This window comes from Crocuta crocuta, unplaced genomic scaffold (assembly GCF_008692635.1).
Source record: "Crocuta crocuta isolate KB4526 unplaced genomic scaffold, BGI_CrCroc_1.0 scaffold176, whole genome shotgun sequence".
NCBI lineage: Eukaryota > Metazoa > Chordata > Mammalia > Carnivora > Hyaenidae > Crocuta > Crocuta crocuta.
Genome location: NW_027531905.1, coordinates 2312084 through 2326783, shown reverse-complemented (window position 1 = coordinate 2326783; position 14700 = coordinate 2312084). Strand labels below are relative to the sequence as shown.

The 14700-nt window shown below is 36.0% G+C and overlaps 1 protein-coding gene across 2 annotated transcripts in view; it reads right to left on the bottom strand.

Annotated features, from left to right (window-relative positions):
* Positions 1–277: 277 nt before the first annotated feature.
* CAPRIN2 (caprin family member 2) overlaps positions 278–14700 on the bottom strand; it is a 44443-nt gene continuing 30020 nt past the window's right edge. For both annotated transcript variants that reach the window (XM_077774440.1, XM_077774441.1), the window contains 7 exons: positions 12495–12599; positions 10201–10347; positions 7367–7535; positions 5795–5977; positions 4968–5068; positions 2350–2413; positions 278–1192 (listed from right to left, as the gene is read on the bottom strand). In XM_077774440.1, the coding sequence (XP_077630566.1) occupies positions 624–1192; positions 2350–2413; positions 4968–5068; positions 5795–5977; positions 7367–7535; positions 10201–10347; positions 12495–12599 (1338 nt within the window). In that variant the 3' untranslated portion in view covers positions 278–623. The remainder of the gene's footprint in view (positions 1193–2349; positions 2414–4967; positions 5069–5794; positions 5978–7366; positions 7536–10200; positions 10348–12494; positions 12600–14700) is intronic.

Genomic DNA, 14700 nt, shown 5'->3' with positions numbered 1-14700 from the left:
TAAAGATAGCTACGAACAGACAATGACATGTCCTACTGCAAAATAGCTTAAAGGACAAATGCTATTTAGCCAATGGAAAACAGCTGAAATCTTTTGATGATGACATGTATAATATCAGAGAAAACTCTAAAAAGATCTACTATATAGTCTTACTTTAAAATAATAGTATGAACCCATGAATAAAGACTCATCCAAGTTATCAGTGATACATAGCAAAAAATTAAACATTTTACCTCTCTACTAAATGTTTAATCAAATAAGAACACTGAAGGTGCATATAACTTTTTTATTGAGGCACAACAAGGCATTATAACTTGCCTGAACTTGAGGCAGTCAGTTTAGTAAGCTGAACGTTAATACAGTTAAGGATTAAGTGCAAACAATATACATTCACAGCTTGACTAGCGAGGCTACATCACAATTTATAAAGTGCCAGATTAGTGCTAATTGTCATTCAGCTTGAAATTTTTCACCGTGGGGAGGAAAACAAAAAAAGTAAGGACCTCCACCTTCCTCTAGAAATGAAAACATTTTCCTAAACCAGTCACAAGAGCAAAGACTACTTCTCCTTTAACCCCACTAATTAGAACACCATTCTTTCACTGTTAATTCTGTACTGACTTTCAATCTTGATAAAGAAGATAGCCTGAAAATGTAGAGTATTTCCAACTACTTCCATAAATTGCTCCCCTGTGCAAACGTAACCATATCTGGTCTCCCTGGAAGAGCTGAAGAATTGCATGATTGCTAGCAGTTTCATGGTCTGGAGCACCATCATTGGCATAGGCAGATACCAAGACCTCTTCATTCTTCATGAGGTTGACATACAGTGGCACATTCACTGCCAGCTTTAGCATGTGAAAAATGAAAACATAAGTGCCATTCACCGGGCAATTAAATCTACCAAGCTGAAGATCAAAAGTTTCTCCCAAGTTGTTGAGAAGAAGATCAAACACAATAGGTTGGTCTAAAGTTCCAGGGGCAAGATTAGAGGTTCTGGCTGCTGAGAAGGCAACTCGCATCTGCTGAGGCAGGGGATAGACGTGTACTGGCAGTATGGTGGCTGCTGGATTTGTCACGGGCACATCCACAGGGGTCATGCTACGGGAGTCTCCTTGTCCAGAGTCACCACTGTTAAACGTTTCGTTGTCTCTTTCTGGGCTGCTCACCTGAGAAGAATCACTCCACCCTGCTGTTTTATTAGCAACAGTGAGTTTCTCATAATGAAGCAGTTAGCTTTGAACACAATATTTAACATTAGTCGGCTACTGAAATACAGATAAAAATACATTTTATAGTAAATTCTAAAACAAAAACAACAAAACATAGGTACAGTATACTTTTCTAAAGTTTTCTAGCAATGGGCTTTCATATTACTATTAAGCTAAAAAGGACCTAGATGTTCTTGTCTAGTGGCCTCATTTTTTTTTTTTTTTTTTAGAAAATGAGGCTCTAGGAAATGCTAAGTTACTAATTTAGATTAGCAAAGTCTGAAACCCAGGTTTGAACACTCCTTTTATTTCCTGATTTCTCTTCTGTAATTCTCACTCAGTTCTTCATTCCTCAGTGATAAATCTACTCAAAGTATCTAATGTACAAGGACTCAAGACAACTGAGAGTACATAAAAGAACCAACTTTCAGAACTACTAGCCACTCAAAGATACTCTGTTATGATACGAAGCCCCATGATGAATGCTTGTTCTTCATTTCCAAGTTAATGTGATGTCACGAAATCTTAATGTTTTAAGTACTGCACAAAAACACAGCTCAGATACAAGGCCAAGGCAGTGTGAATACTGACTGCTTTCTTAAAAGGAAAAGATTCTGCTTTCCTGTGATAAAGTTAGTTAATCTTCAGTAATTCTGGATTTTCTCAGGTATACTGAATCTCTTCTAGTAAAGGTTCTACTAAACCTTCACATTTTAAAAAGTATTATAATATCTTCTGGAATTTCAAGTCATGGTGTCTTAATTGTTGCTTCTTTCTTTCAATGTGGTGACACGAAACTATCTAAAAAATGCCCATTACTACAAGAACCATCATCCTGAATCATCACATGAAACTATGTGAAGTATGCAAGAAATGTACATATCAAAGGCTGAATTATGCTGTGGCGTCAATCAAACTGAAAAAGCACACACATACACTTTTAATTTAAATGGACAACTGATCCCCTCGCAGCCATTCCAACAGTCTAGTGTCTCCCTCAGGTCTTCAGTACTAAGCTTAAGCAAAATGAAAACTTTAAAAGCTAAATGGTGAAAACAATGTACTTTGGGGAGAACTTCACAGTAGATAAAGAAAGATCTAGAGGGATGTTCTGTGTAACCCAGTTAATTGTCCTTACCTCTTGAATTTGTCCGAGGACCACCAGATGTCCCTCCTCGCTTGTAACACTGCTGGAAATTATCCTGAAATGAACACATAATATTTAACCATGGCCACAAAAATGCAAGATAATAGTTCTTTCCCAGTGTTATTGGCTGGTAAATTTGTAAGATTAAAGTCCTCTTAACCTTTTCTCTAGCCTTTCCCAGCAGCTACAGAGGTTCAGATGTTTCCAAATACCAAGAAAAGCTAAAAGGGCAACAATAGCAATACTTGCTTCATTTATGAATTAACCTGACCAAGTAGGTATGCTAATTATTGCAAAGACAAGAAGGCATCCAAGAAACACTATGTAAAAGATACAATGTGAGGTAATGAGGGAAATTCAGAAATACAGCCTGGTCCTCTATCCCTTATCTCAAGATAAAAGGAAATAGTAAGGCAAAAACATAGACTATTTCAATCTTGCTCTATTTATAAATCAAACTGTGAAGACAATTCTGAACTATGTCAGGATTTTGTTTTGTTTTACAGAGAGGTTGATAAGAATTATACCATATGAATGTATTTTTGCCTGAAAACATAATTTACTATCTTCAAGAAAAAAATGTTCAGGAGGCAACATTTCAAACAGACTCCCAGTTATGTTGAAAGTCAGCCTTCATACAACTCATGGAAAGAATGATCAGTGGCATGACTAGATTAACACATGCAATAAAAAATTTTAACAGGACAAGAAGGCACACAATAATTAAGTCTGCTACCCCAAACTCCTAATCCTCTTCCCAATAGCAACCATTATAATTATCATATGTTTCCTCAGGAGGAAATATACTTTTTCTTCTTCTTTTTTTTTTTTTATTTAATGTAAGCTCTAAGCCTAATGTGGGGTTGACCTCATGACCATGAGGATCAAAAGTCACATGCTCTACTGATTGAGCCAGCCAGGCACCCCAGCAAGAAATTTAAAGCAGCACACAGAAGTCCAGAATATTGGTGTTAAGAACAACTCCATTACAAGCACCTGGATGGCTCAGCAGGTTGAGCGCCCGACTTCAGTTCAGGTCATGATCTCATGGTTCCTGAGTTTGAGCCCCACAGCAGGCTGGCTACTGTCAGCTTACCAGAGCAGAGCCTGCTTCAGATCCTCTGTCCTCCTCTCTCTTTGCCCCTTCCCTGCTTACACTCTCTCTTTAAAAAAATAAAACATTTTTACAAATTAAAAAAAAAAGGAGCTGTTCATTACTGTCTGGCATTATGGTGCTAAGCCTTTATGTATATTAATTCACTTAGTCCTCAGGATATCTCGTAGAGTAATCCTCACAACACTTCAGAGTAAGATGACTAACTCACAGCTGAGTCTTCATCTAACAGATAAGGAACCAGAGCTCAGAAAGTTTACTCAACATACCCAAGGTCACACAACAAAGGAAGTGATGAAATCAGGTATCAAACCCAAGTCATTTAGGTGATTTGGTATGTTCTTTGAGGTGTGTTCTTAACCCCCTTTTCAATACTGTCTCTGTATAGACATCTACCTTATCTCATGTAACTAACTGTAAGCCTCTCAAAAATACTTTATCTCACCACAGAACTCAGTGGGAAACCACATATATACTTAAAGGCTTGTAAAACTTCAAAACTGAAAATTCTGATGTATACAGTAATATCCATAGATGACCAATGACAAGGAGGTCCCAAGGTTTGTTAAAGTGGAATGTCTAACCTCTTGTCAGTCTTTTATTATATGTAGTAAAGGAAATCTGCTGAGCTATTAAAATAAAAACAAAAATATTAAATTTATAAAAAAGGACTTTCTACACCAAATACATAGAAAAGTTAAATTGAAAGCAACATAATAAAGCTGGGGTGCCTGGGTGGCTCAGTTCATTAAACGCCCAATTCTTGACTTTGGTTCAGGTCATGATCCTCAGAATCATGGAGGCTGAGCATGGAGCCTATGTGAGATTCTATCTCTCTCCAACTTGTGCGTATGCTCTCTCTCAATAAATAAATAAATAAATAAATAAATAAAGCAAAATAAAAAAGTTAAGCTCGTAGGGTCTGGAGTCAGGAAACATGCAGTCTCATCTTCATTCTACCATTCAGTTGCTGAGTGACCTTAGATAAGTAATTTAACTTGTTTCTGAACCCTAGTTTCTCTCAAAAGTTGGAGGAGTGAATGAGTTAATGCAAACAACATGATAAGTAAAGTCCTTAAGACCTTCTAAGTTCTGTGTAACAGGCAATTGTCATCTTCTGTGGGTTACTGGAAAAGATTCCAAATCAAGTCTCCATAGTACTGACAAGTAGTTCTAAAACAAAGAGTGCCTTGGGGCACCTGGGTGGCTCAGGTCATGGTCTCATGGTTTGTGGGTTCAAGCTCCAGTTAGGCTCTGTGCTGACAGCTAAGAGCCTGAAGCCTGCTTCGGATGTTGTCGCTGTTTCTCTCTGCCTCTCCCCTGCTCATATTCTGTCTCTCTCTCTCTCAAAAATAAACAAACATTTTAAAAAATTAAAAAAAAAAAAGAAAACAAAGAGTGCCTTATACAAAATATACTATGACTTGGCTATAGTTTAATCACCAGCTTAACAGCAACAGCTATACTACTATTCAACTATGACAACTATTCTTACCCTTTGGGAATAAGGTGTTCCAGGATACTCTCTAGCTTGGAACTGTAGCTGGCTATAATTTCCATTGGTAATTGAAGGTGGTCCTCTATAAGTATCAAAACCTAATAAATAAACAACTTAAATAAAATTATGGGAAAATTATACTAAACTTTTAAATAGTCTAATTCCATACCACTTTAAAAGTCAAACCGATCCTAAAATACCATCATTAGATTCATGCCTTTTTAAAACAAACTCTACTAATATTACTTCCATAGGAAAACACATATGGAAAAGTGCTTATAAAATACTGCTAACTTCAAATAAGCCAAGTACAGAGATACTACTTCCGTGATGGAGGTGGGGTTCAGAAAGGTGCATGGTCAAGGCCTGTCTAGTGCAATTCTATGATACCAAGCCAATACTTGGAACCATATTAAGATTTAAGAGAATAATCACTATAGTAGTATCAAAATTTGTATTTTTATCTACAGTATCCTCTGATAGAAAAATAACTAGAAAACAGCCACTGATTATGACATATTTTGAACAGTCAAGTCAATTTTTTAAAAAAGTATTCAAATATGAAAACCCAAATTCGTCTCTGGAAAAGCCAGATGCTCAACCTTTCGCTTCAGCAAGTCACAGGATCAATCCGCTTTTCATACAAAAAGTTCCTCTGTTATATAAGCAACAGGTATATTAGAAATACTGTATTTTACAGAAATAGGGACTTTTCTACCACAATATGGAGGGCAACTAAAAATGGAACAAGGTAAAGTAAAAATAGTTTAAGTAAATATATAAACAAAATAATTCAGTATAATTAAATTTTGTTCAGAGCATACCTTTATAACCACCAGGGGACCGATACGAATTGGTTAGTAATCTCCCACCACGAGTACATCCTCTAACAGATCCCCGGCTATTGACAAATGGTTGAGAGGGTCTGGGAAATACATTCGTCTGTGCTGGGTAAAAGGCAAGGCTACCATTGCTTACTTGAATAGTTCCATCAGGATAACTTGCTGCTTAAGGAAACAGTTTTAAGTCCAAGAGTTAAATGGTAACAAAGATTTAATATTCTTTATAATTAAAAGTCACTGTATATCAAAACCTTTAATATAATTTTCTCCCTTTGAAAAAGGTGCTATATATATAGAGAGAGAGAGAAATCCTGGTATCTATACATATATAGATTTAAGTAATAGAATATTATTCAGCCTTAAAAAAGGTAAGAAATTCTGGCACATGCTATAACATGGATGAATCTTGAAGACATTATGCTGAATGAAAAGGCCTGTCACGAAAGGACAAATACTGTCTGTTTCCAGTTACTCTAGGTAAGTACCAAGAGTAGTCAAATTCATAGAGTAGAATGGTAGTTGCCATATAGGGCTGGAGGAAGAGAGGGGTGGAGAGTTAGTGTTAAATGGGTACAGAGTTTCAGTTGGGGAAGATGAAAAAGTCCTTAGAGATGAATGGTGGTGATGGCCTCACAACCACCTGGCTGTTCTTAATGCCACAGAACTGTACCCTTAAAAATGGTTAAAATATTAAATTTTGTTATGTATATTTTGCCACAATTAAAGGAAACAGAGGCTAAATACTCCAGATCAAGGAGTAAATGACAATGAATTTTAATTAATACCATACCTAAGAGGGCATAGGACAAATATCGCTTATATAAACCATCTGCAGTATGTTTTCACAGAGTACAGGTGAAAACAGAATGAGGTCATTGGTGGCTAGATCCAAGGATTTACATTTAGTACCTCTTGTGAGTAATCAAATACCTAGAATGTCCAATTCATTTGCTCAGGCTTAAGTTTTAGAAAACTCAATGGGGATCTGAAATACCAACACTAAAAATCTACAGGTGTTTATCAAATTAGGAAATAACTACAAAGTTGCCTATTCTTTCATGTATTAGAATACCATGAAAGAGCAAAACAGTTTCTCATCCCTAAGCAAACAATGGAATAAGCATACTAAGTTATATCTTGGCATTAGTCAATGCTTTATTGTAAGAGGGAAAAAGAGAGAAAAGGCCAGATAGCTATCTTCTGTGCTAAAAGATTTAACAGAGTCATTTCAAAGCCTTCATACAAACAGCTATATATATAGTGCCCTATCTACTTCTATCACTGTCCATGTTAATCAAAGCAATCAGATTTAAAAATATGAACCCACTTCAAGGTTTAATCAACCACCTAGATTCTTACCTCTACAAAAGTTAAAATTAACAGGTGAACTTAACTAAACAGAAGAAAGGCATTTATGTTTTTCTCAACACTTGAACTTGTGAGGAAATAATGCTTACTAGTCAAGAAAGAACCCTTAAAGCATCACTACTGAATTGCTTTCCATTCTACCAGCTATCATCTAAGTCTTCAAAATATCATATGCAAAGATCTTACCAGTCTCTTGAGAAAGGACAGTCTGTTCTACATGTATAGCTGGCAGTTGGCACTGGGGTGGTGTTTGTGTACTTGCTGTAGTAAAACTTTGATTGTAGCCAGGTGAATAAGGGGATTCTTTTATTTCTTGATCTTTCCGTGGAGGCAGAGGTGCATTAACATTAAATACCTTGAAAGACAAAGGGTACACTGGGTCATAGAAAAAGATTAAGGATGACATCCAACAAAATTCTGCAACATTCAAAAACTTCTATTTGTCAGGCAAAGGACCTGAATGGACATTTCTCCAAAGAAGAGAAATGGCCAATAAGCACATGAAAAGATGATCAACATCACAATCATTAGGGAAATACAAATCAAAAGCACAGTAATATACCACTTCATACTCATTAAGATGGCTGTTACCAAAAAAAAAAAAAAAGAGAGAGAGAGAGAGAGAGAAAATGTAAGTGTTGGCAAGGATGTGGTATAATTTGAGCCTTGTGCATTACTGCTAGGAATGCAAAATGGTGCAACCAACTGTAGAAAATAGTATGGTTGTTCCCCAAAAAGCTGAACATGGAATTACCATGTGATTCAGCAAATCCACTATAACATATACCCAAAATAACTGAAAGCAGAGGCTCAGGAACATCAATGTTCATAGCAGCATTATTCACAATAGGCAATAGGTGGAAACAATCCAAACGTCCAACAGCTGAATGGATAAACAAAATGTGGTGTATGCATACAACAGAATATTATTTAGCCATAAAAAAGAATGAAATTCTGATCCATACTACAACATATATTAACCTTGAAAATATTTTGCTAAATGAAATTATTTTTACACAAAAGGACAAATATTATGATTTCATTTATATGAGTACTTAGGACAAGTAATGAGGCAAAAAGTAGAAGACAGGTTACGAGAAGCTGGACAGAGAGAGGAATAAAAAGCTAGTATTTAATGAGTACAGTTTAATGGTTTGGAATATTAAAAAGGTTTTGGAAACAGTGGAAATGGTTGTACAACACTGTGGATATACTGAATGCCACTGAATCATACACTTAAAAATGGTTAAAATGGTAAATTGGATGTCATGTGTATTTTACTATGGCAAAAATATTATTTGATTTCTAGCAGATATAAACTCAAATATAAAAATTAATCATCCTGCTATTATGATATAATAATGCTTACTGAGCATGAAAGCTACATAGGGCAAGAGGGCACTTTTTCAAAAATTAAAAGATGAATGAAAAAATCTGCCACCTACTAAATTTCTACCACATGGCAGGCAATGACCAATCCAGACTCTGGCCATTGTCTATAAAATAGCACTTCCATTACTCTCCAGCCCCCTTAACCTGCTCCATTTTTCCCCATGACACAGAACACTTGATGTGTGTGTGTGTATGCGTGTATGGTATATACATGGATGTACGTATAGTATATATACATGCATGTACTCATATGTGTATACATACACATGTACATATATGTATATTTTTCTCTCTAGTTCTCCCACCTCCATCATCAAATGTAAGCTTCTTTTTTTTATCTGAAATCTTTTTTTTTAATTTTTATTTTTACAAATAGTTTATTGTCAAATTAGTTTCCACATAACACTCAGTGCTCATCCCCACAAAAAAGTAAGCTTCTTGAGCACAAAGACTTGTCTCTTCTTCACTGCCAAAACCCAACCCCAGTCATTAAGAACAGTATCTGATTTCATCACTACTTGTTTGTTGATTGAATGAATAAGGAACAAATGAGGACCAATTTGTATGGGACAGGATTCAAACAGGTAGAGAATACAAACTGGCATGAGCAAAAAAATCTACTGTGACAATCTACAAGGCAAGCACAGGGGACTAGCCCAGAAGGGTCTACCAAATTTCAAAAGTTATTAAGTGTTAAGCAAAGGACTCTGAATTTCATTCTGTAATGAACCACTGTTTGCTTTTAAATAGAAATGAGAAAAAAGTTAATAAAACCAATTTGGCAATACTGTTTGGGAGAGACTGACAGGGTAAGAGGGAAAACGAAGAAACTAAGCAATTCTAAGCAGCCAAGCAGGAAGTGATAAAACTAGTGAATTCAGGTGTCTGAATTCACCAGCTTATCTCCCTGCATTGTACCTGCTTTCCAGTGTAACTCCACTGGCCCCACCCTACCACCATCACTCAAAAGTATCTAGAACGGGGCATTAAGCTCCATCAGATACTGGCTAAGACTTTTTGGGTTTTTTCTAAAGAACTGTTTTATACTATCCTGTTTTAGAGAACTGTTTTATACTATCCTGTTTTAGAGTTATATTAAAAAATGTTTTAAACTTAAACAATTTGTAGAGGAATATGTAGCTCAGAATACCACACAAATCCAAACAATTATCCAAAAATCAGCATAAGATCAAGATGAAATCAAATGATGGTTTCAAGAATGACAGAACATCCAAGTATGTGTCCTGTATTTCAGGCTACTGATGCTATGGAACATCACTAGTGTGATATTAGTAATGATTAGTATTATTAAGCTGTTCATAGATAATTATGTTTCTCACCCACACATTTTATTTAATTAATATGAATCCTCAGCTTTGCCTGCTCCTAATTTTCTGAGTGGGGAAAACGTTCTGATAAAATACCCATTCAAAATTCTCAAGGCTTTGGATTTAATACTCTTTCACCACAAACAATATTTCCATTGGACAAAAGCAGGTATCAACCCAAATAAGAGCAACACAAAAGGCAAAGTTTTTCACATAGTAAGTACCCAATAATAGATGTAAGAGAAACAATGGCTTAACAGGAACAATGAACTGCAATCACCATTCACGTTTCATACTCACTGTCTGCATGGCTTGAAAGGGCGCTGTGTTAATGGTTACTGAGCTACTACTTGCTGGAGGTGACTGGAAGCCCTGTTCAGAGCCCTTTGACATGGAAGGGTTTGAAGAAGCTAGTGAAGATGGTTGCTTGCTTGGGGGAACTGCTGCCTGGGAAGGAGAAATGCAGCATCAGCCAATCACCTGCCATATAACAAGCAGTTAACTTACACTAAACCCCAGACTGGCATAAGTCAGCAAGTTCTATAGGATGACATTTGGACCCAGGAATGCAAAAGAATAGCTTTTGCTTACAATTTCAAATCACAACTGCTGAGGATGCACACTAGCATTTGCTTTGTACAGCTTGCTGACTAAGTGAAAGAGTCTTACTGTTAATCAGTCTAACAGATGAGGTGCTGAACTTTTTATGAGTACCTAGTCCTTTTCAAACCCTGAAATGGTATTTTCCAGCTAAGAATCTAATATTATTCCAAACCTATACAGAAGAATTAAGAAAAATCTTGGGTTAGTTGCTTAGTTGATGTTAATTTTTCTTGATTTTAAAATCTTATTCCTGGATTTCTAAATCAGTTGCCTAAAAAAGAAAATCAAACCTGATCTAATTTAAATAATCCTTATCTATGGTAATAAGCAAGTCCTTGATATAACAGATTCCAAATCCAAAGATACCAAAAAACCAATCCTGATCAGATTATGGAGCGATCAGATTATGAAGCAGAGAGCTGTGACTCACTTGGTCAATCTTTCCTCTACTTAAAATGAGAAACCAAGTAATTTTAATTTAGACCAAGTATGCACCGTAAAAGTCATGTGTATCTATATTTTCTATATCCTATAATGAATACATTCTCTTGTATAATAGTGAACCAAAAATAATAAAATCTAAGAGTTGCTAAATTAATCCAAAACATCATGTTATCTTGCTATATCTATTTGAAGGATTTGCTCAAACGTAGCAAAAAGTATCACTTTAGATTTCAAAACAAACATAATATAGTTGACCCTTGAAAAATGCAGAGGTTAGGAGTGCTGACCTCCACCCCGTCAAAAATTCACATATAACTTTTGCCTCCCCAAAAACTTAACTACTAATAGCCTATAGTGATGGAAAGGAAGCCTTATCAATAATATAAACAGTTGATTAACATATTTTGTAAGGTATATGTACTATATATTGTGTTCTTACAATAAGTAACCTAGAGAAAAGACAATGTTTAGAAAAGCATACGGTCCAGTGTCCATGAATTGATGAATGGATTAAGATGTGATATGTGCATGTGTGTGTATAATGAAGTATTATTCAATGATAAAAAAAAGAACGAAAGCTTGCCATTTGCAACAACATGGATAAGCTAGAGAGTATAATGCTAAGCAAAATAAGTCAGCCAGAGAAAGACAATACCATAAGATTTCATTCATATGTGAAATTTAAGAAACAAAACAAATGAGCAAAGGGGAAAAGAGAGAGAAACCAAGAAACAAGACTCTTAAGTACAGAGAACCAACTGATGGTTACCAGAGGGAAGATGGGTCAAATGCATGATGAAGATTTAAGGAGTACATTTTTTGTGAGGTGATTTAAATCACAGGGGGATTTAAGGAAGTGTTGAGTCACAATATTGTACACCTGAAACTAATTTTACACTGCATGTTAACTAAGTGGAATTAAAATTAAGACCTAATTTTATTTTTTTAAAGAAAAAAGGGATTTTATTGTTTACCCATCATATCTCTTAAGTATTTTTTTCTTAGTTTATTGTCAAGTTGAATTAAAACCTAATTTAAAAAAAAGAAAATCATAAGGAAAATAGATGTACACTACTGTAGTTATCAAAAAAAATATGTAAGTGGACCTTCACAGTTCAAGACTGTCAAAATGCTTTTGATAAAATTAGCCAGAAAGAAAACATAATTCATTCTTATGGAGGGAGTGCTAATATTGTCACTAGAAATTTACTGACTCTTTAGTTATATAACTAGATTTTTCTGCTAAGAATCCCTTCAATATAATATACATAGTGAGAAACTTGACTTAATCCTACTGAGAACTTTTTGACATCACCAATTCAGACATCTTTATTGCATGTTGATAATGCAATACACTATTAAGTTTACTTATATGAAGTCACAGCAAAGTTACTTGTAATTCCAGGACCACAAAATCTACAGAAAGCAATACATTAGTCAAGTATAAATGTTAAATCATTCAACTGATCATGCCTATAATGCATAAGGTAAGCTGGTTCTGCTCTTCTTTTAGACAAAAAAGAAATTAAGACAATTGGCCTCATTACCTCAGGAGTCTCTGAAGCCATAAACTCTGTTTCAGATCCCGAAGAAGGCTGATCAGTAGTAACCAAGCAAGCATTTGAGCTACAAGTGACTGAAGCAGCAGCAGCCTAGACACAGGAAGATAAAAAACATGGTAAAAGGCATATTTTGTTTCCTTTGTATTTCTTGAGTCCTGAGCTTCCTAACATGTAACTCTTACCAAGCACTCAGTAGTGCCAAATACTATGCTAAACTCTTTATACATATTCACATATTTAATCCTAACAATAACCCCGTAAGGTATATATAACCATCCCCATGACAACCATGCCCATGACAATAAGGCATGGGCAAGGAAAAGTTAGGTAACGTACCCAACATAACACAAAAATTAAGTTAGTGCTGAGAGTCAAACCCAAACAGTCAGCTAAATTGCCTTTCTAGGCCTGGTCACCAAAGCTACACATCTAATGCCATCCTCATTTATCAAGATTCTTGGTCGGGAAACCAGGGGCCAGATTTTCCATCTGGCCCTCAACAGCAGTTCACTGGAAGCAGCTCAGGGCACATTGAACACCGTAGGCACAGCTCTGCCAGGGGTCACGTAACTGTGCTTTGGCTCTCTATGCTCCCAGTGTCTTAAAGAGGTAGCAGAAGTACAAATAGAAATGATAAGCTCAGGGCGCCTGGGTGGCTCAGTCAGTTGAGCGTCCAACTTTGGTTCAGGTCATGATCTCACAACTCATGAGTTCAAGCCCTGCACTGGGCTCTGTGCTGACAGCTCAGAGCCTGGAGCCTGCTTTGGCTCCTGTCTCCCTCTCTCCCTGCCCCTCCCCCACTCATGCTTTGTCTCTCCTTTGAAAATAAACAAACATTAAAAAAAATTTTTTTAAATGATAAGCTCTACATAAATCACAGGGGCACCAAATTCTAACAAAAAGTTAAAGCTAATAACATTTATAAAACAAAAATTGAAAGAAAGCACGGAAGGAACTAAGACTGTGACAACTGTAATAAAAAACTAAGAAAGTAGCTGCAAAAGAATTCTATGGCACAAAGATATTAGAACATAACAGGGAGAAGTCTATAAAAATCTAAAAATCGCAAGGTCTGAAGTGTCCATGAATTTACTCCTTTTATCTCAATCTCACAAGCCCAAATAATAAAATGGGTAAATTGGAAACTAATGAATGGCAACCAAATATCCAGAACAGTTATGTTTCAGTGACCTTCTAGAAGGGGGTCATCATAATAGGCCGCTTCTTGGGAAGGAGATGGGGACAAAGTTTAAAAATGTCATAAGAGAAAAATTTTTAAATCCTTTTGAAATTTTATATACCTAAATAAATAGGTATAATTTAGATCCAACTAAAATATTAGAACTATTACAATACTATAGTATTTCTAAAACTAGGTCTTTCTTCTGGCCCTCTCTTTAAAATAACGAGACAACTACCCAAAATAATTCGAACTGGGTATTGTGGGGACATAACTCTCCTACTGTGGAAAGATTTACAAATGCTAAGATAAGACAACTCAGGACACTGGATACTTAAGCTTTTGAGTTTAAGTTCAAAGGTTCACTTAACAACAACAAAAATAAAGAAATTCTTCACACTAGTATTTCTTTAAAAGTTATGGCAATTCTTGCTTCCAAATTACTTTAAACAGACCAGCTGAAGGTAGTTTTAGGTATTGGTGAGTAAACTGGGGACCAGTGGTTCCCAAACAATGCATGTGCAGATTCACCCAGGAAGCTTATTATAAATACAGATGATTAGATAACACCCCTGGAAATTCTGATCCAGTAGGTCTAAGGTGATATCTAGAAATATATATCTTTAGGGGTGCCTGGGTGGCTCAGTCAGTTAAGCCTCTGACTTCGGCTCAGGTTGTAATCTCCTGGTTCATGAGTTCAAGAGTCTGCATCGGGCTCTGTGATGATGGTTCAGAGCCCGGAGCCTGCTTCCGTTATCTCCCTCTCTCTCTGCCCCTCCCCACTTGTGCTCTGTCTCTCTCTCTCTCTCTCAAATATAAACATTAAAAAAAAAAACCTTTAAAAAATATATATATTTACTAAAGTGATCCAGTGCTTTGGATGCACCCATCCACAGACCTGCCCCTGAGAACTACTAAACTAGACCATTAGCTTTTCAAAAAACTTTAACTTGTCCATTGAAAGCCTCATGTGGAATCCTAACAGCTAGAACAGATAAAATGAAACCCTTA